General features: G+C 40.4%; 2 protein-coding genes across 2 annotated transcripts; one reads left to right on the plus strand and one right to left on the minus strand.

The window, feature by feature from the left end:
- The first annotated feature begins 7,754 nt into the window (after positions 1 to 7,754).
- LOC145898015 (CUB and zona pellucida-like domain-containing protein 1) lies at positions 7,755 to 12,245 on the plus strand. The gene is made up of 12 exons (XM_082986467.1): positions 7,755 to 7,842; positions 8,603 to 8,769; positions 8,876 to 9,029; positions 9,766 to 9,953; positions 10,217 to 10,400; positions 10,459 to 10,495; positions 10,633 to 10,801; positions 10,905 to 11,065; positions 11,289 to 11,469; positions 11,539 to 11,609; positions 11,670 to 11,862; positions 12,015 to 12,245. Exons 1-12 carry the CDS (start codon positions 7,755 to 7,757, stop codon positions 12,243 to 12,245), a joined length of 1,824 nt encoding a protein of 607 aa, XP_082842593.1.
- Positions 12,246 to 12,837: 592 nt separating this feature from the next.
- Positions 12,838 to 15,344, minus strand: LOC145898016 (AP-3 complex subunit beta-1-like). The gene is made up of 6 exons (XM_082986468.1): positions 15,033 to 15,344; positions 13,955 to 13,997; positions 13,804 to 13,888; positions 13,532 to 13,629; positions 13,139 to 13,271; positions 12,838 to 13,078 (listed from the first exon to the last, which is right to left on the minus strand). Exons 1-6 carry the CDS (start codon positions 15,342 to 15,344, stop codon positions 12,928 to 12,930), a joined length of 822 nt encoding a protein of 273 aa, XP_082842594.1. The 3' UTR covers positions 12,838 to 12,927.
- Between the last annotated feature and the right edge of the window lie 5,514 nt (positions 15,345 to 20,858).

A 20,858-nucleotide genomic window follows, 5' to 3' on the forward strand; every position in this document is an offset into this window, starting at 1 on the left:
ACATCTACTGTGTTAAACTTACATTCTTACCTCCTGATGAAGGCTGTTGCATAACAGCCAAAACGTTGAGAAACGTAAATAAAATAAAGTTTGCCAGAAGGGCAGTATTCAGCAATACATTCTGTAGTTGGCTCATCTAAAAACTTGGATAGACGAATCAAATAAAGTTTCTCGTTTAAGTTTAAAAAAATGCAGGATGCTATGATCCCGTAGCAACAACCATCCCAAGCAAACAAAATGGCCGAAACAGGGATGTACGTCACGCAAACACAGCACAATAGATTTTTTTCCCCTGTACAGCAGTGGCTTCGACGTACAGGACGAACTGTGAGCTATATGACTGCAGGCATTAATGCAAAACGGAGGTATTATTTTCATCATCATCGTTCTTCGTATAACAAACTTTGAATATTTGTTGGGCAAAGTTTCATTTATCGACTGGAACGCGGTTTTTGAGACATGAGATTCGTACTTTCAGTTTTTCTCTGCTGTTTTGCTGTGTTTCAACCCGGTAAGTTTCGATCTCTTTGTTAGTTTTGTTTGATTTTTGCAAAATTATAAAGCTTTAGTGTATTTAAACCAAAGGAAGGTTGCTTTGATGAACATTTTTATGTGATTACTTATTTTGGCAAAATATGTGATAATCGATAATTGACCATCAGGACATTGTATCGCTTAGTGCCTGAACATACCTGGTGTAAAGAATCCTGTAATAACGGCCAATATTTCCGAAGGCAAATGCATTTGCGGCGGAGGAAACACACATTTGAACCAGGGAGTAATAACGCTCGATGCCAATTGCACCTATGCTGGTGGCCAAATCACAACGAACAATACAGATGGAAATTTGCCATACCTTTACATTAAAAGTGGGGATTTGGAAGCAGGCAATATTTGTGAGGTACGTACAACCTTATTTTTTTCTCTTTATTTTGTGAATTTGTATATACCGTTGCTTCGCGGACGGTGTACGAAATAGTGAGTCACATAAAAATAATTTAATGGAAAATTTATCGACAGCATGAACACTTCTTTGGCAGTCTTACTAGCCAACAAACAGTTGTAACTGCTAACCCTTTAAGGGTTAAGGATAAATCCCAAAACTTAGAAATTGCTGACTCTAGCATGGTTGTTACTATTTATTGTACTTTCAGTTCTTTGACACTGCCGGCGGTGGTTCTGTTAATATTGGAACACTAGAAAGAAAAGGTTACGCGACTGGAGCCATCAAAGGCATATCGAACACCATCGAATATAACTGTTCGATGCCAGAATTCCACGGCGAGGTGGTGATTTCGCACCAAGTCGGTCAGTTTGAGTTATTCATATTATTGGCTCCACTTTGCTTATCTTATGATTATAGTGACACGGGGCCTGACGGCACTATTGGTTGAGCTTTGCTTGGCCATAATGTTTCCACTTTGTTTCCCCGTAAGGCTGCACCTAGTTTGGTGCCCAACGGATGACGGTGATAGTATAATCACCACAAAGTGGAAGTCTTTGCTTGGCCGTTTGGCCAGCAAAGACGTCTGATAGTCACACCAGCTGCACTGATGAGACCTTTTAGGTCGAAACAGTGGCCATATATGTCTGCAGCTTACACAGTTTGTGTTATGTTGCTTTGTTTTCAAATGCAACGACCTGTTGTTCTGTAAAGCCGGAAATATTCACAAACGAACCGATTCAACCAGGGTGTTGATATCATGTTATCGCGGATATACCGACTTCCGACCTTGTTTAATCACAACGTGATCGTAACCGGGAGAACAATACACCTCATGTACGATCCTGAATAGGTTCCTTTTGACAAGCCACCGTATATTATTATTACCAAAACGTGTTTGCTGGGACCGATACGATGCCTATCTAAAAACAACAAATATAAATAAAACAACAGCAAACACCACGATTGGGATCAAAATGCACACATTCAGAATTACGTATACTTAACACATTCCTTTTATTATTACTACGAATGTGTGTTATAACTCGTCAGAGCAATTTTGTTTCACGAATCATCTTACCCCAATTATTATGTGTCTGTAGTGTTGTTTGATGAGTGCGGAGGTGAATTCACTGGGTCGATTGAACGAACTTTTTACAGTCCCACCCTTCCCGGTACCGCAGCGTATCCACACTGCGCTCTCTGTCGGTGGAGATTCTCCTCTCCTGTTGTATGTGATTATCGCGTAGAGCTCCTTGACACCTTCCTTGTTAGAGGAGACTTTATCTTTGTAAGTATCTAAAAGTTTATTTGCTAACGCGTACCTCACACAAATCGCAAATTGGCGACGTAAATAACATAACTCAAATCCAACCCAAACACGTTTCTTCTATTTCACACTTGGAACAAGATAGATTAAATACCGAATTAAAATGAATATTTTACAATTTTTTACTTTAATTTGAAACGAACTTCGACGTTCAACCATTTCGGCACAAGCAAATTTATCCAAATGCCTGCTGTGTGAACAGTCTATAATGTTTTTGTATTCAGCTGAAATTCGGCAACAGTACCGTACCTGGCGATGCAGCTCTTGCGGACAGGTTTGGATTGGCCGACAGTGGCGTCACCGACAGTGGGGAGTTTTGGGATTTTCGAGGAACCAACTTGGAAATTGATTTTGTGACCGATAACGTAGGAACCGGCACTGATGGAGCCAGTTTCAAAGTTACTGCAGGTTTGTTTATTTAGTTGTCAGTTCAACCAATGTCTACGCACTTGAATATGTTTTGCAGTGTGCGCCATGGATTGCCGGGAAACTACAAACATTAAGTAAGTATTAAAGAAAAACATAAAGTTTCGTAACATGGATGAGTTCAGAGCTTTTTTTATTTTTAGACACGTCAATCATCAGTTGTTTTCTCAGTGCAAGTTTCACGCAGTATACAAGTAAAAAATCATGTTTACAGTTTGCAAGAAGAAGATTTGAATCAACTGAATGTCACTGATGGCGACGTTTTGTACATCGCCCCAAGTTGGGATGTGAAACCAAATGAAGTTGACGCTTCTTGCAGAACCAGCAATGTGCTGAACGCCACTTTCACTTTTCCTATGTCTCAGTGTGGATACGTTACTAAGGTTAATATGCGAGCACGAATTGACTTTGTTATATGATATAAATCATTTTCTGTACGTTGCAAACATACCTACAGGTTTATACAACACTCAAAACTTTGTTTAGTCGGACTCTGGGGATATCACGTTTATTTACACAATATGGAATGTAAAGTATTTGGACGAGACGCAACCCATTCAACGCTACTTCATCTTCAGCAAAAACTTCACCTGCGTGTATCCGGCAAATGCCACTCTCACGTCTGATGTCGTTTTTCCGGAAATAAGGTAAGAAGATAATTCCACAGTGCTGAAAGTTGGTTTTGATTAAAGGTATCCTTTTATTCATTGTTGTTTTGTCTCAAAGAACTGAAGATGCCAATAAAGCATAATCCAGCGTATGTAGGGGACATTGGCGCATGTCTATGACAATGTAGTTTATGAATCAAAACAAACTGATCCTGTCCCAAAGCAACAAATAAACCGAGTTTTCTTTTCACAAACACTTTAGGCGCATCAGTGAAGCGGTAGATCCAGTAATGGGAGAGTTTCAAATCGACCTAAACCTCTTTACCAACGACCAGTTCTCCGTGGAACTTACAGCTGGGTCACGTGTGACTGTGCCTGATGACGTATTCGTTCAAGTTGCTCTCAGCTCTCTGCCTCCCACTGTAAACAACTTTGTTATGCAGGTAATTATTACATGAATATAACCTGTGTTATTTCCCACACAAATCTTACTATTTCTTCGTTAAATGCAGATGATGCAGTGTTGGGCGACAAAAGATTCGGATCCGGAATCGCTTCCTAGCTACCCGATAATATCGTCCAGGTAATGGTTTTTATTTTACGTTTGATTTATCTCGGAAATTTGGTTGTGATTTCTATGTAGCTGTGAGGCAAGCAACAACTTTGAAACCCAAGACAACATTGAGATATTAAGGAACTACCAACCTGGATACGGACAAGTTAAATTCAAATCATTCGTGTGGACAAACACTTCCTACTCAGAGCAGATGACATACGTGCATTGTGTTGTCACAGTATGCAACAGTGACGTTTCTGAGAGCAACTGTACTCTTCCAGTGAGCTATGTTATCACACTCATATACAGTAAACAGTCATACAAAATTCAAACATGCAAAAATTACCGCTATGTTCTCATGGATTTGTGTTCAATCTATTACATATATTGCTGTATTTCGACTTGTAATACGTCTGAAATATAACTTTGCAGGGGTGTGGAGTTTCGAAGAAAAAGCGACGCGAGGTTGCAAGTGAGATGAAGCAAACCTTTTCAGCAGGCCCAATTATTCTTGTATCGCAACAACATGAGTACATAAAAGTGGAGGAAGAAAAAAGAAGCGATGAACAAGTTGATGGTGATGAGGCGGATGTTGCGGCTTTTGTATTGCTTGGATTGATTATCCTCATGGCTTGCCTACTTTTTCGCTTACAAACTAAATAAACGCGTAAGTGATGTGAACCTATACCCGCTGTATACCGGCCACGACTCGAATGACATCCCATCATTTTCTTTCCCCAAAAAAAGCATCCTTATCTCTATACTGTACGTGTTTAAATTTTTCATCTGCGTCACTTTACGAAGATTTCGGCATGCAATTATAATCAGAATATAAAATGTCGTATTTTCGCAGGAAAGAGTGCAGAAATTATTCATACAATCACATGTCAAGATCGCGAAACTGTATTTCGCAATATATAAGAATATGTACTTGCTGAAACCATTCGGTTTGATGACAAAAATCCAAGGGTCTTCTTCAGTCCGGACAAACGTGAATGATGCCATATGCACAACTTTTACGTAGCCCTGCGCTTGTGCTTTGTAAGCAGTGTTTTTAAAATTACTTAACCACATGGTTGAACCCATAGTCTAAAACTATTTTACGGTATTTAAACGCTCACGCCTTTTTAGTAAAATTCATGGTGGCAGTTGGTCTCAAATAAAGACGTCCAATAATTTTCTAATGAGTGATAAAAATACAACTGCTCAGGTGTAAAAGTGAAAAAAACTCGACAATTACAACAGACTCGCATGATTTATTGCTATATTTACTGCCGCACAAACGAATATACGATTCAGCAACTACAATTGCACCACGTCAAATACATTGACATTCACAAACTATCGCCGGGTGGCGCTCAAGGGGTGAGTTTCTGTTTGATTTCCTTGAAAACGATCGAGCAAATCACCATTTTGTCGCAATTTACACAGAGCTTTCCCTCGCCGCCTGAAGTTAGTTCCACCGTGACGAGAAGGAAGGAACCCCCGTGGGCAGTTTTGCCGGCAAGTCTACGAATAAAAAAAGTCTTTCTGCATTAACTGGTGACGTCATCGTATGGCCAAATCTTACCTGACAATATTATCCTGTGTGGAGGGGACTTGCTACGTTCACCACTTGAGTGACCCTCGAGCAAATTCTCGGCTTCACCGACCGACACTTTACCACGGTTTTCGTTCATACCAGCCAACTTACCTGGGGAAAAGTTGTTACATTTTTTATCGTAAGCTCCTTTACGCCCCTAGTGTTAGTGTTTATGATTTTTATGGTACTTGTGTGATTGAAGGAAAATGTGTGCGTTGCAGAGCTAAAGGGCGAGTGTGAAAAAACGGCTTACTTTGTACCACTTACACTTTTTTTGCAAAGGCGCATAAACATTACTACTTCTTGAAACATGTCTGCGAGCCTTGTGGCAGAAAATAACTGTGACAATATTATGCAGTTTTATCACACAAATTAAAGGTTTGCGAAACTCTCCAGAATGCTTACCTTGCTGTTTGATGAAATTATCTTGTGACGTCACAATCGGTTTGATCAATTCTCCCACGGGTACTTTTACAGAAACATTGAAGGCTCGTTTGGAATTACTGAAAAAAAAATATGGATTTGTCAAAGTGGGTATTTCCAAACATAAACGATTTTTCTGAGAAATGCGAGAAAAGCTGCCCCTTTATATCATGGGGGTTTCTTACATGTGAAATGATTCTGATACCTCATCAACAACGTCCATTTCGGTGTGAAATATGTTTTACTCACCATAATTGGAAGTGTAAAGGTTGTGTTGTGTCGCAAAAGTCAACGCCAAAGGTTACGTTTTGTGTGCAGCCAGAATCCAGTTGTTCTGAATGAAGAGTTTGTTAAATAACTTACATCGTTTTCCCAATGGAAAGGTGTATTGTATTCTCACCAATCGGCGTAAAATCATGGACTCTCAATCCAGATTGGAGTTTCTGTTAAAAAGTGATAACACACAAGATGTTTAAGGAATCTGAATTACCGATCTTACACATGTACGTATCGCTGTGGGCAAGCAATAGAATAGCGCGTTAGAATACTGTTTAAAGACCTGCAATTGTGTGCAAATATACACGTAGATTATGAAAGCCATAACAATAATAGCGCAGACAGTGCACATGCATTCCCGATATAAGCTGCATTCCCGCAATAAGTCCCATTTTACTGAAATAAATGCAGCAATGGTTTGCATTCCGCTAATAGCGCAGAAAAATACATAAAAAGAACATGGCGCAAAGTGCAAGCAAAGCGGTGCGAACCACATTTAGCGTTCTCAAGTTTTTTTTTTATCAATTCTCAAGGTTTTTGGAGTGCGCGGTGTCTATAGGCATAATTCTCCAGCAAGTGTCGGTACACCGGTGGAAGCAGAGTTTGCCTTTTGTCATTGAGTGATGACGCATGCGTATTAATGTTCAATGACTCAAAAAACATTCTCTTATACCTATCGGACTCGCGTTCCAAAATGATCGTTTTTGTGAAGTCCACCGTATGTCCTGATTCGGCCGCATGTTGAGAAAGAGCCGTTTTATCCTCATGGTTTTTCACGTCTCTTTGGTGCTCTTTTAACCTTGTTTTTAGCGCACGGCCAGTTTCCCCAATGTATACGCCGCTGCAACCACCGCAGGGAATGCTATAGACACACCCCTCGTGTCGAGCTTATCGTGCATGCGGTCTTTTGGGTGCGATATTAAGGAACGCAGGGTGACGGCCGGACGTCCAAAAACCTGAATATTGAAGTCGCCAAGCAGGCTTTTTAACGTTTCCGAAAGTTCAGAAATATACGGTAGTACAACTACACCCGCAGGTTGCCCCTCATCACTTCTCCGCCTTAAGCTTCGATTATGCCGGAGGAAGGAACGGGGATAACCGTTAGCAAGAAGCGCCATCAGTTATCAATAACCCACCCCAGTGAATAACCCACCTCTTGCTCTCGTTCAGCGTCATCAGTTATCAACGATTCGGCACGAGTACGTAACGAACGTACCAGATCCCTGTTGGAATGGTTGGGCTTGCGGTACACTCTTGTCGAGAGAGTCCCCTGATCTTCTTTACGAACCAGAATATCTAAAAATGACAAATCACCCCCACGCTCGCGCTCCATGGTGAAACCGATGCTCGGTTCAATGGAGTTAAGATGCGTGAGCAGTGAGTGGACGTCATCCCGTCGCACGACCACGAATGTGCCGTCCACATAACGTCTCCAAAAACTAGGAGGGTTAACAAACGTTGTCAACGCCCAGTTCTCAACTGATTCCATGGCAATGTTCGCGACCACAACCGAAAGTGGCGACGCCATGGCAGTACCAAAAATTTGTTTGAAAAATTTACCTCTAAAGGCAAGGTAGGTTGGATCGAGGTACTACCTAAGGCAATGCACAATGTCCGACAGCGGCCACGAGCAACGTTGTTCCAATGTCTCGTCCATGCGTAATCTCTCCGCTGCTTCGTCCACCGCTAACTTTACCGGTACGTTGGTAAACAAGGAGACCACATCTACTGTGTTAAACTTACATTCTTACCTCCTGATGAAGGCTGTTGCATAACAGCCAAAACGTTGAGAAACGTAAATAAAATAAAGTTTGTCAGAAGGGCAGTATTCAGCAATACATTCTGTAGTTGGCTCATCTAAAAACTTGGATAGACGAATCAAATAAAGTTTCTCGTTTAAGTTTAAAAAAATGCAGGATGCTATGATCCCGTAGCATCAGCCACCCCAAGCAAACAAAATGGCCGAAACAGGGATGTACGTCACGCAAACACAGCACAATATATATCTTTTTCCCCCTGTACAGCAGTGGCTTCGACGTACAGGACGAACTGTGAGCTATATGACTGCAGGCATTGATGCAAAACAGAGGTATTATTTTCATCATCATCGTTCTTCGTATAACAAACTTTGAATATTTGTTGGGCAAAGTTTCATTTATCGACTGGAACGCGGTTTTTGAGACATGAAATTCGTACTTTCAGTTTTTCTCTGCTGTTTTGCTGTGTTTCAACCCGGTAAGTTTCGATCTCTTTGTTAGCTTTGTTTGATTTTTGCAAAATTATAAAGCTTAAGTGCATTTAAACCAAAGGAAGGTTACTTTGATGAACATTTTTATGTGATTACTTATTTTGGCAAAATATGTGATAATCGATAATTGACCATCAGGACATTGTATCGCTTAGTGCCTGAACGTATCTGGTGTAAAGAATCCTGTAATAACGGCCAATATTTCCGAAGGCAAATGCATTTGCGGCGGAGGAAACACACATTTGAACCAGGGAGTAATAACGCTCGATGCCAATTGCACCTATGCTGGTGGCCAAATCACAACAAACAATACAGATGGAAATTTGCCATACCTTTACATTAAAAGTGGGGATTTGGAAGCAGGCAATATTTGTGAGGTACGTACAACCTTATTTTTTTTTTCTTTATTTTGTGAATTTGTATATACCGTTGCTTCGCGGACGGTGTACGAAATAGTGAGTCACATATTTATTGTACTTTCAGTTCTTTGACACTGCCGGCGGTGGTTCTGTTAATATTGGAACACTAGAAAGAAAAGGTTACGCGACTGGAGCCATTAAAGGCATATCGAACACCATCGAATATAACTGTTCGATGCCAGAATTCCACGGCGAGGTGGTGATTTCGCACCAAGTCGGTCAGTTTGTGTTATTCATATTATTGGCTCCACTTTGCTTATCTTATGATTATTGTGACACGGGGCCTGACGGCACTATTGGTTGAGCTTTGCTTGGCCATAGTGTTTCCACTTTGTTTCCCCGTAAGGTTGCACCTAGTTTGGTGCCCAACGGATGACGGTGATTGTATAATCACCACAAAGTGGAAGTCTTTGCTTGGCCGTTTGGCCAGCAAAGACGTCTGAAAGTCACACCAGCTGCACTGATAAGACCTTTTAGGTCGAAACAGTGGCCACATGTCTGCAGCTTACACAGTTTGTGTTATGTTGCTTTGTTTTCAAACGCAACGACCTGTTGTTCTGTAAAGCCGGAAATATTCACAAACGAACCGATTCAACCAGGGTGTTGATATCATGTTATCGCGGATATACCGACTTCCGACCTTGTTTAATCACAACGTGATCGTAACCGGGAGAACAATACACCTCATGTACGATCCTGAATAGGTTCCTTTTGACAAGCCACCGTATATTATTATTACCAAAAGGTGTTTGCTAGGACCGATACGATGCCTATCTAAAAACAACAAATATAAATAAAACAACAGCAAACACCACGATTGGGATCAAAATGCACACATTCAGAATTACGTATACTTAACACATTCCTTTTATTATTACTACGAATGTGTGTTATAACTCGTCAGAGCAATTTTGTTTCACGAATCATCTTACCCCAATTATTATGTGTCTGTAGTGTTGTTTGATGAGTGCGGAGGTGAATTCACTGGGTCGATTGAACGAACTTTTTACAGTCCCACCCTTCCCGGTACCGCAGCGTATCCACACTGCGCTCTCTGTCGGTGGAGATTCGTATCTTCTGTTGTATGTGATTATCGCGTAGAGCTCCTTGACACCTTCCTTGTTAGAGGAGACTTTATCTTTGTAAGTATATAAAAGTTTATTTGCTAACGCGTACCTCACACAAATCGCAAATTGGCGACGTAAACAACATCACTCAAATCCAACCCAAACACGTTTCTTCTATTTCACACTTGGAACAAGATAGATTAAATACCGAATTAAAATGAATATTTTACAATTTTTTACTTTAATTTGAAACGTACTTCGACGTTCAACCATTTCGGCACAAGCAAATTTATCCAAATGCCTGCTGTGTGAACAGTCTATAATGTTTTTGTATTCAGCTGAAATTCGGCAACAGTACCGTACCTGGCGATGCAGCTCTTGCGGACAGGTTTGGATTGGCCGACAGTGGCGTCACCGACAGTGGGGAGTTTTGGGATTTTCGAGGAACCAACTTGGAAATTGATTTTGTGACCGATAACGTAGGAACCGGCACTGATGGAGCCAGTTTCAAAGTTACTGCAGGTTTGTTTATTTAGTTGTTAGTGCAATCAATGTCTACGCACTTGAATATGTTTTGCAGTGTGCGCCATGGATTGCCGGGAAACTACAAACATTAAGTAAGTATTAAAGAAAAACATAAAGTTTCGTAACATGGATGAATTCAGAGCTTTTTTTATTTTTAGACACGTCAATCATCAGTTGTTTTCTCAGTGCAAGTTTCACGCAGTATAGATAAAAAAAATCATGTTTACAGTTTGCAAGAAGAAGATTTGAATCAACTGAATGTCACTGATGGCGACGTTTTGTACATCTCCCCAAGTTGGGATGTGAAACCAAATGAAGTTGACGCTTCTTGCAGAACCAGCAATGTGCTGAACGCCTCATTCACTTTTCCTATGTCTCAATGTGGATACGTTACTAAGGTTAATATGCGAGCGCGAATTGACTTTGTTATATGATACAAATCATTTTTTGTACGTTGCAAACATACCTACAGGTTTATACAACACTCAAAACTTTGTTTAGTTGGACTCTGGCGATATCACGTTTATTTACACAATATGGAATGTAAAGTATTTGGACGAGACGCAACCCATTCAACGCTACTTCATCTTCAGCAAAAACTTCACCTGCGTGTATCCGGCAAATGCCACTCTCACGTCTGATGTCGTTTTTCCGGAAATAAGGTAAGAAGATAACTCCACAGTGATGAAAGTTGGTTTGATTAAAGGTATCCTTTTATTCATTGTTGTTTTGTCTCAAAGAACTGACGATGCCAATAAAGCATAATCCAGCGTATGTAGGGGACATTGGCGCATGTCTATGACAATGTAGTTTATGAATCAAAACAAACTGATCCTGTCCCAAAGCAACAAATAATCCGAGTTTTCTTTTCACAAAAACATTTAGGCGCATCAGTGAAGCGGTAGATCCAGTAATGGGAGAGTTTCAAATCGACCTAAACCTCTTTACCAACGACCAGTTCTCCGTGGAACTTACAGCTAGGTCACGTGTCACTGTGCCTGATGACGTATTCGTTCAAGTTGCTTTCAGCTCTTTGCCTCCCACTGTAAACAACTTTGTTATGCAGGTAATTATTACATGAATATAACCTGTGTTATTTCCCACACAAATCTTACTATTTCTTCGTTAAATGCAGATGATGCAATGTTGGGCGACAAAAGATTCGGATCCGGAATCGCTTCCTAGCTACCCGATAATATCGTCCAGGTAATGGTTTTTATTTTACGTTTGATTTATCTCGGAAATTTGGTTGTGATTTCTATGTAGCTGTGAGGCAAGCAACAACTTTGAAACCCAAGACAACATTGAGATATTAAGGAACTACCAACCTGGATACGGACAAGTTAAATTCAAATCATTCGTGTGGACAAACACTTCCGACACAGAGCAGATGACATACGTGCATTGTGTTGTCACAGTATGCAACAGTGACGTTTCTGAGAGCAACTGCACCCATCCAGTGAGCTATGTTATCACACTCATATACAGTAAACAGTCATACAAAATTCAAACATGCAAAAATTACCGCCATGTTCTCATGGATTTGTGTTCAATCTATTACATATATTGCTGTATTTCGACTTGTCATACGTCTGAAATATAACTTTGCAGGGGTGTGGAGTTTCGAAGAAAAAGCGACGCGAGGTTGGAAGTGAGATGAAGCAAACTTTTTCAGCAGGCCCAATTATTCTTGTATCGCAACAACAGGAGGATATAAAAGTGGAGGAAGAAGAAGTACGCGATGTACAAGTTGATGGTGATGAGACGGATGTTGCGGCTTTTGTATTGCTTGGATTGATTATCCTCATGGCTTGCCTTCTTTTTCGCTTACAAACTAAATGAACGCGTATGTGATTGACATATGTATCTATACCCGCTGTATACCGGCCACGACTCGAATGGCATCCCATCATTTTCTTCCCTAGTAAGCATCCTTATCTCTATACTGTACGTGTTTAAATTTTTCATCTGCGTCACTTTACGAAGATTTCGGCATGCAATTATAATCAGAATATAAAATGTCGTATTTTCGCAGGAAAGAGTGCAGAAATTATTCATACAATCACATGTCAAGATCGCGAATCTGTATTTCGCAATATATAAGAATATGTACTTGCTGAAACCATTCGGTTTGATGACAAAAATCTAACTTTTATGTCATATGCACAACTTTTACACAGTCCCGCGCTTTGTGCTTTGTAAGCAGTGTTTTTAAAATTACTTAACCACATGGTTGGACCCATAGTCTAAAACTATTTCACGGTATTTAAATGCTCACGCCTGTTTAGTAAAATTTATGGTGGCAGTTGGTCTCAAACAAAGGCGTCCAATGATTTTCTAATGAGTAATAAAAATACAACTGCTCAGGTGTAAAAGTGAAAAAAACTCGACAATTACAACAGACTCGCATGATTTATTGCTATATTTACTGCCGCACAAACGAATATACGATTCAGCAACTACAATTGCACCACGTCAAATACATTGACATTCACGACAGACACAAACTATCGCCGGGTGGCGCTCAAGGGGTGAGTTTCTGTTTGATTTCCTTGAAAACGATCGAGCAAATCACCATTTTGTCGCAATTTACACAGAGCTTTCCCTCGCCTCCGGAAGTTAGTTCGACCGTGACGAGAAGGAAGGAACCCCCGTGGGCAGTTTTGCCGGCAAGTCTACAAATAAAAAAAGTCTTTCTGCATTAACTGGTGACGTCATCGTGTGGCCAAACTTACCTGACAACGTTATCCTGTGTGGAGGGAACTCTTGCTACGTTCACCACTTGAGTGACCCTCGAGCAAATGAGTTTTAAGTCAGCTTCACCGACCGACACTTTGCCACGGTTTTCGTTCATACCAGCCAACTTACCTGGGAAAAAGTTGTAATTTTTTTTTACATTTTTTATCGTTAGCTCCTTTACGTCTCTAGTGTCGATGTTTATTTTTATGATAGTCTTAGGTGTGATTGACGAAGAATGTGTGTGAAAAAACGGCTTACTTTTTTACCACTTTCACATTTTTTTGCAATGGCGTATAAACATTACTCCTACTTGAAACATGTCCTACGATCCTTGTGGAAGAAAATAACTGTAACAAAATCATGTGTTTTTTTTCACACAGAATGCTTACCTTGCTGTTTAATGAAATTATCTTGTGACGTCACAATCGGTTTGATCAATTCTCCCACGGGTACTTTTACAGAAACATTAAAGGCTCGTTTGGATGTACTGAAAATACAGGATTCGTCAAAGGGTGTGGGCATTTCCAAACATAAACGATTTTTCTGAGAAACGCCAGAAAAGCTGATCTAACATTTTTATATCATGAGGCTTTTTTCATATGAAATGATTCTGATACCTCATCAACAACGTCCATTTCGGTGTGAAATATGGTTTACTCACCATAGTTGGAAGTGCAAAGGTTGTGTTGTGTCGCAAAAGTGAACGCCAAAGGTTACGTTTTGTGTGCAGCCAGAATCCAGTTGTTCTGAATTAAGAGTTTGTTAAATAAATTATATCGTTTTCCCAATGTAAAGGTGTATTGTATTCTCACCAATCGGCGTAAAATCATGTACTCTCAATCCAGATTGGAGTTTCTGTTAAAAAGTGATAACACACAAGATGTTTAAGGAATCTGAATTACCGATCTTACACATGTACGTATCACTGTAAGCAAACAATAAAATAGCGCGTTAGAATACTGTTTAAAGACCTGCAATTGTGTGCAAATATACACGTAGATTATGAAAGCCATAACAATAATAGCGCAGACAGTGCACATGTATTCCCGAAATAAGTCCCATTTTACTGAAATAAATGCAGCAATGGTTTGCATTCCGCTAATAGCGCAGAAAAATACATAAAAAGAACATGGCGCAAAGTGCAAGTAAAGCGGTGCGAACCACATTTAGCGTTCTCAAGTTTTTTTTTTTTATCAATTCTCAAGGTTTTTGGAGTGCGCGGTGTCCATCGGCATAATTCTCCAGCAAGTGTCGGTACACCGGTGGAAGCAGAGTTTGCCTTTTGTCATTGAGTGATGACGCATGCGTATTAATGTTCAATGACTCTAAAAACATTCTCTTATACCTATCGGACTCGCGTTCCAAAATGATCGTTTTTGTGAAGTCCACCGTATGTCCTGATTCGGCCGCATGTTGAGAAAGAGCCGTTTTATCCTCATGGGTTTTCACGTCTCTTTGGTGCTCTTTTAACCTTGTTTTTAGCGCACGGCCAGTTTCCCCAATGTATACGCCGCTGCAACCACCGCAGGGAATGCTATAGACACACCCCTCGTGTCGAGCTTATCGTGCATGCGGTCTTTTGGGTGCGATATTAAGGAACGCAGGGTGACGGCCGGACGTCCAAAAACCTGAATATTGAAGTCGCCAAGCAGGCTTTTTAACGTTTCCGAAAGTTCAGAAATATACGGTAGTACAACTACACCCGCAGGTTGCCCCTCATCACTTCTCCGCGTTAAGCTTCGATTATGCCGGAGGAAGGAACGGGGATAACCGTTAGCAAGAAGCGCCATCAGTTATCAATAACCCACCCCAGTGAATAACCCACCTCTTGCTCTCGTTCAGCGTCATCAGTTATCAACGATTCGGCACGAGTATACGTAACGAACGTACCAGATGCCTGTTGGAATGGTTGGGCTTGCGGTACACTCTTGTCGAGAGAGTCCCCTGATCTTCTTTACGAACCAGAATATCTAAAAATGACAAATCACCCCCACGCTCGCGCTCCATGGTGAAACCGATGCTCGGTTCAATGGAGTTAAGACGCGTGAGCAGTGAGTGGACGTCATCCCGTCGCACGACCACGAATGTGCCGTCCACATAACGTCTCCAAAAACTAGGAGGGTTAACAAACGTTGTCAACGCCCAGTTCTCAACTGATTCCATGGCAATGTTCGCGACCACAACCGAAAGTGGCGACGCCATGGCAGTACCAAAAATTTGTTTGAAAAATTTACCTCTAAAGGCAAGGTAGGTTGGATCGAGGTACTACCTAAGGCAATGCACAATGTCCGACAGCGGCCACGAGCAACGTTGTTCTAATGTCTCGTCCATGCGTAATCTCTCCGCTGCTTCGTCCACCGCTAACTTTACCGGTACGTTGGTAAACAAGGAGACCACATCTACTGTGTTAAACTTACATTCTTACCTCCTGATGAAGGCTGTTGCATAACAGCCAAAACGTTGAGAAACGTAAATAAAATAAAGTTTGTCAGAAGGGCAGTATTCAGCAATACATTCTGTAGTTGGCTCATCTAAAAACTTGGATAGACGAATCAAATAAAGTTTCTCGTTTAAGTTTAAAAAAATGCAGGATGCTATGATCCCGTAACAACAGCTACCCCAAGCAAACAAAATGGCCGAAACAGGGATGTACGTCACGCAAACACAGCACAATATATATCTTTTTTCCCCTGTACAGCAGTGGCTTCGACGTACAGGAAGAACTGGTAGCTATATGACTGCAGGCATTGATGCAAAACAGAGGTTGCATTTTCCTCATCATCGTTCTTCGTATAACAAACTTTGAATATTTGTTGGGCAAAGTTTCATTTATCGACTGGAACGCGGTTTTTAAGACATGAGATTCGTACTTTCAGTTTTTCTCTGCTGTTTTGCTGTGTTTCAACCCGGTAAGTTTCGATCTCTTTGTTAGTTTTGTTTGATTTTTGCAAAATTACAAAGCTTTAGTGTATTTAAACCAAAGGAAGGTTACTTTGATGTACATTTTCATGTGATTTCTTATTTTGGCGAAATATGTGATAACGTTTATCGATAATTGATCAGGACATTGTATCGCTTAGTGCCCGAACGTACCTGGTGTAAAGAAGTCTGTAATAACGGCCAATATTTCCGAAGGCAAATGCATTTGCGGCGGAGGAAACACACATTTGAACCAGGGAGTAATAACGCTCGATGCCAATTGCACCTATGCTGGTGGCCAAATCACAACGAACAATACAGATGGAAATTTGCCATACCTTTACATTAAAAGTGGGGATTTGGAAGCAGGCAATATTTGTGAGGTACGTACTACCTTATTTTTTTTCTTTATTTTGTGAATTTGTAATACATACCGTTGTTTCGCGGATGGTGCACGATATAGTGAGTCACATAAACATAATTTAATGGAAAGTGTATCGACAACATGAACACTTTTTTGGCAGTCTTACTAGCCGACAAACAGTTGTAACTGCTTTAAGGATAAATCCCGAAACTCAGAAATTACTGACTAGCATGGTTGTTACTATTCATTGTACTTTCAGTTCTTTGACACTGCCGGCGGTGGTTCTGTGAATATTGGAACACTAGAAAGGAAAGGTTACGCGACTGGAGCCATTAAAGGCATATCGAACACCATCGAATATAACTGTTCGATGCCAGAATTCCACGGCGAGGTGGTGATTTCGCACCAAATCGGTCAGTTTGTGTTATGTTGCTTTGTTTTCAAACCCAACGACCTGGTCTTTTGTAAAGCCGGAAATATTCACATACGGACTGATTCAACCAGGGTGTTTATATCATGTTAACGCGGCTATAATGACTTCCGACCCTGTTTAATCACAACGGGCTCATAACCGGGAGAACGATACACCTCATATACGATCCTGACTATAGGTTCCTTTTGACAAGCCACCGTATATTATTATTACCAAAAAGTGATTGCCAGGACTGACATAGATTACTACACAATCATCCAAGATATTGGTTTACAGAATATAAAAATTTTGCTTATCCGGTGCCTATCTAAAAACAACAAATATTAATAAAAACAAGAGCAAACACTACGATTGGGATCAAAATGTACACATTCAGAATTACGTATACTCATAGGCGTCAATTTAGGGGTGACTGGGGTGACATGTCACCCCTCACAAACAAGCAGGGGTGCATTGTCACCCCTGAATTTTATTTAAATTATAAATGATTGTCAGAAAAACCACAAGCTAGTTTCAAAAGACCTGTGTTATCACCGTCACAATCAGGACAAACACAAGAATCTCGTGGATTGTTATGCAACAAAATGACACAAAACGAAACTTGCGTCGTTTGCGTTATGTTTAGGGCGATACGATTGACGAAATGTTTTTTACGTGTTTCTAAAACCTGGAAAAGTCACCCTTAATATTTTACATGACGTTAAAAAATCGACGCCTATGCGTCAGAGTTAATATTTTACATAACGTCACACCCAGGCCACATTCCTTTTATTATTACTACGAATGTGTGTTATAACTCGTCAGAGCAATTTTGTTTCACGAATCATCTTACCCCATTATTATGTGTCTGTAGTGTTGTTTGATGAGTGCGGAGGTGACTTCACTGGGTCGATTGAACAAACTTTTAACAGTCCCACCCTTCCCGGTACCACAACGTATCCACACTGCGCTCTCTGTCGGTGGAGATTCTCCTCTCCTGTTGTATGTGATTATCGCGTAGAGCTCCTTGACAGCTACCTTTTAAGAGGAGACTTTATCTTTGTAAGTATACAAAAGTTTATCTGCTAACGTGTACCTCACACAAATCGCAAATTGGCGACGTAAACAACATAACTCAAATCCAACCCAAACACGTTTCTTCTATTTCACACTTGAAACAAGATGGATTAAATACCGAATTGCAATCATTATTTTACAATTTACTTTAGTTTGAAACATACTTCAACGTACAACCATTTCGGCACAAGCAAATTTACCCAAGTGCCTGCTGTGAGTACAGTCTTCAATGTTTTGTATTCAGCTAAAATTTGGCAACAGTACCATACCTGGCGATGCAGCTCTTGCGGACAGGTTTGGATTGGCCGACAGTGGCGCCACCGACAGTGGGGAGTTTTGGGATTTTCGAGGAACCAACTTGGAAATTGATTTTGTGACCGATAACGTAGGAACCGACACTCAGGGAGCCAGTTTCAAAGTTACTGCAGGTTTGTTTATTTAGTTGTCAGTGCAACCAATGTCTACGCACTTGAATATGTTTTGCAGTGTGCGCCATGGATTGCCGGGAAACTACAAACATTAAGTAAGTATTAAAGAAAAACATAAAGTTTCGTAACATGGATGAGTTCAGAACTTTTTTTATTTTTAGACACGTCAATCATCAGTTGTTTTCTCAGTGCAAGTTTCACGCAGTATACAAGTAAAAAATCATGTTTACAGTTTGCAAGAAGAAGATTTGAATCAACTGAATGTCACTGATGGCGACGTTTTGTACATCGCCCCAAGCTGGGATGTGAAACCAGATGAAGTTGACGCTTCTTGCAGAACCAGCAATGTGCTGAACGCCTCATTCACTTTTCCTATGTCTCAGTGTGGATACGTTACTAAGGTTAATATGCGAGCACGTATTGACTTTGTTATATGATATAAATCATTTTATGTACGTTGCAAACATACCTACAGGTTTATACAACACTCAAAACTTTGTTTAGTCGGACTCTGGGGATATCACGTTTATTTACACAATGTGGAATGTAAAGTATTTGGACGAGGCGCAACCCATTCAACGCTACTTCATCTTCAGCAAAAACTTCACCTGCGTGTATCCGGCAAATGCCACTCTCACGTCTGATGTCGTTTTTCCGGAAATAAGGTAAGAAGATAATTCCACAGTGCTGAAAGTTGGTTTTGATTAAAGGTATCCTTTTATTCATTGTTGTTTTGTCTCAAAGAACTGACGATGCCAATAAAGCATAATCCAGCGTATGTAGGGGACATTGGCTCATGTCTATGACAATGTAGTTTATGAATCAAAACAAACTGATCCTGTCCCAAAGCAACAAATAAACCGAGTTTTCTTTTCAAAAAAAACTTTAGGCGCATCAGTGAAGCGGTAGATCCAGTAATGGGAGAGTTTCAAATCGACCTTAACCTCTTTACCAACGACCAGTTCTCCGTGGAACTTACAGCTGGGTCACGTGTCACTGTGCCTGATGACGTATTTGTTCAAGTTGCCCTCAGCTCTCTGCCTCCCACTTTAAACAACTTTGTTATGCAGGTAATTAATAAATGAATATAACCTGTGTTATTTCCCACACAAATCTCACTATTTCTTCCTAATACAGATGATGCAATGTTGGGCAACAAAAGATTCAGATCCGGAATCGCTTCCCAGCTACCCGATAATATCGTCCAGGTAGTGGTTGTTATTTTATATTTGGTTTATCTCGGAAATTTGGTTATGATTTCTATGTAGCTGTGAGGCAAGCAACAACTTTGAAACCCAAGACAGCATTGAAATATTAAGGAACTACCAACCTGGATACGGACAAGTTAAATTCAAATCATTCGTGTGGACAAACACTTCCGACTCAGAGCAGATGACATACGTGCATTGTGATGTCACAGTATGCAACAATGACATTTCTGAGAGCAACTGCACCCATCCAGTGAGCTATGTTATCACACTCATATACAGTAAACAGTCATACAAAATTCAAACATGCAAAAATTACCGCCATGTTCTTATGGATTTGTGTTTAATCTATTACATACATTGCTGTATTTCGACTTGTAATACGTCTGAAATATAACTTTGCAGGGGTGTGGAGTTTCGAAGAGAAAGCGACGCGAGGTTGGAAGTGAGATGAAGCAAACTTTTTCAGCAGGCCCAATTATTCTTGTATCGCAACAACAGGAGGATATAAAAGTGGAGGAAGAAGAAGTACGCGATGTACAAGTTGATGGTGATGAGACGGATGTTGCGGCTTTTGTGTTGCTTGGATTGATTATACTCATGGCTTGCCTTTTTTTTCGCTTACAAACTAAATAAACGCGTAAGTGATTGACATATGTATCACCCGCTGTATACCGGCCACGACTCGAATGACATCCCATCATTTTCTTTCCCCAAAAAAAGCATCCTTATCTCTATACTGTACGTGTTTAAATTTTTCATCTGCGTCACTTACGAAGATTTCGGCATGCAATTATAATCAGAATATAAAATGTCGTATTTTCGCAGGAAAGAGTGCAGAAATTATTCATACAATCACATGTCAAGATCGCGAAACTGTATTTCGCAATATATAAGAATATGTACTTGCTGAAACCATTCGGTTTGATGACAAAAATCCAAGGGTCTTCTTCAGTCCGGACAGACGTGAATGATGCCATATGCACAACTTTTACGTAGCCCTGCGCTTGTGCTTTGTAAGCAGTGTTTTTAAAATTACTTAACCACATGGTTGAACCCATAGTCTAAAACTATTTTACGGTATGTAAACGCTCACGCCTTTTTAGTAAAATTTATGGTGGCAGTTGGTCTCAAACAATGGCGTCCAATGATTTTCTATTGAGTAATAAAAATAAAACTGCTCAGGTGTAAAAGTGAAAAAAACAATTACAACTGACTCGCATGATTTATTGCTATATTTACTGCCGCACAAACGAATATACGATTCAGCAACTACAATTGCACCACGTCAAATACATTGACATTCAC

The sequence above is a fragment of the Ascidia mentula genome, chromosome 4 (genome assembly GCF_947561715.1).
Source record: "Ascidia mentula chromosome 4, kaAscMent1.1, whole genome shotgun sequence".
In the NCBI taxonomy this organism is placed as follows: Eukaryota; Metazoa; Chordata; class Ascidiacea; order Phlebobranchia; family Ascidiidae; genus Ascidia; species Ascidia mentula.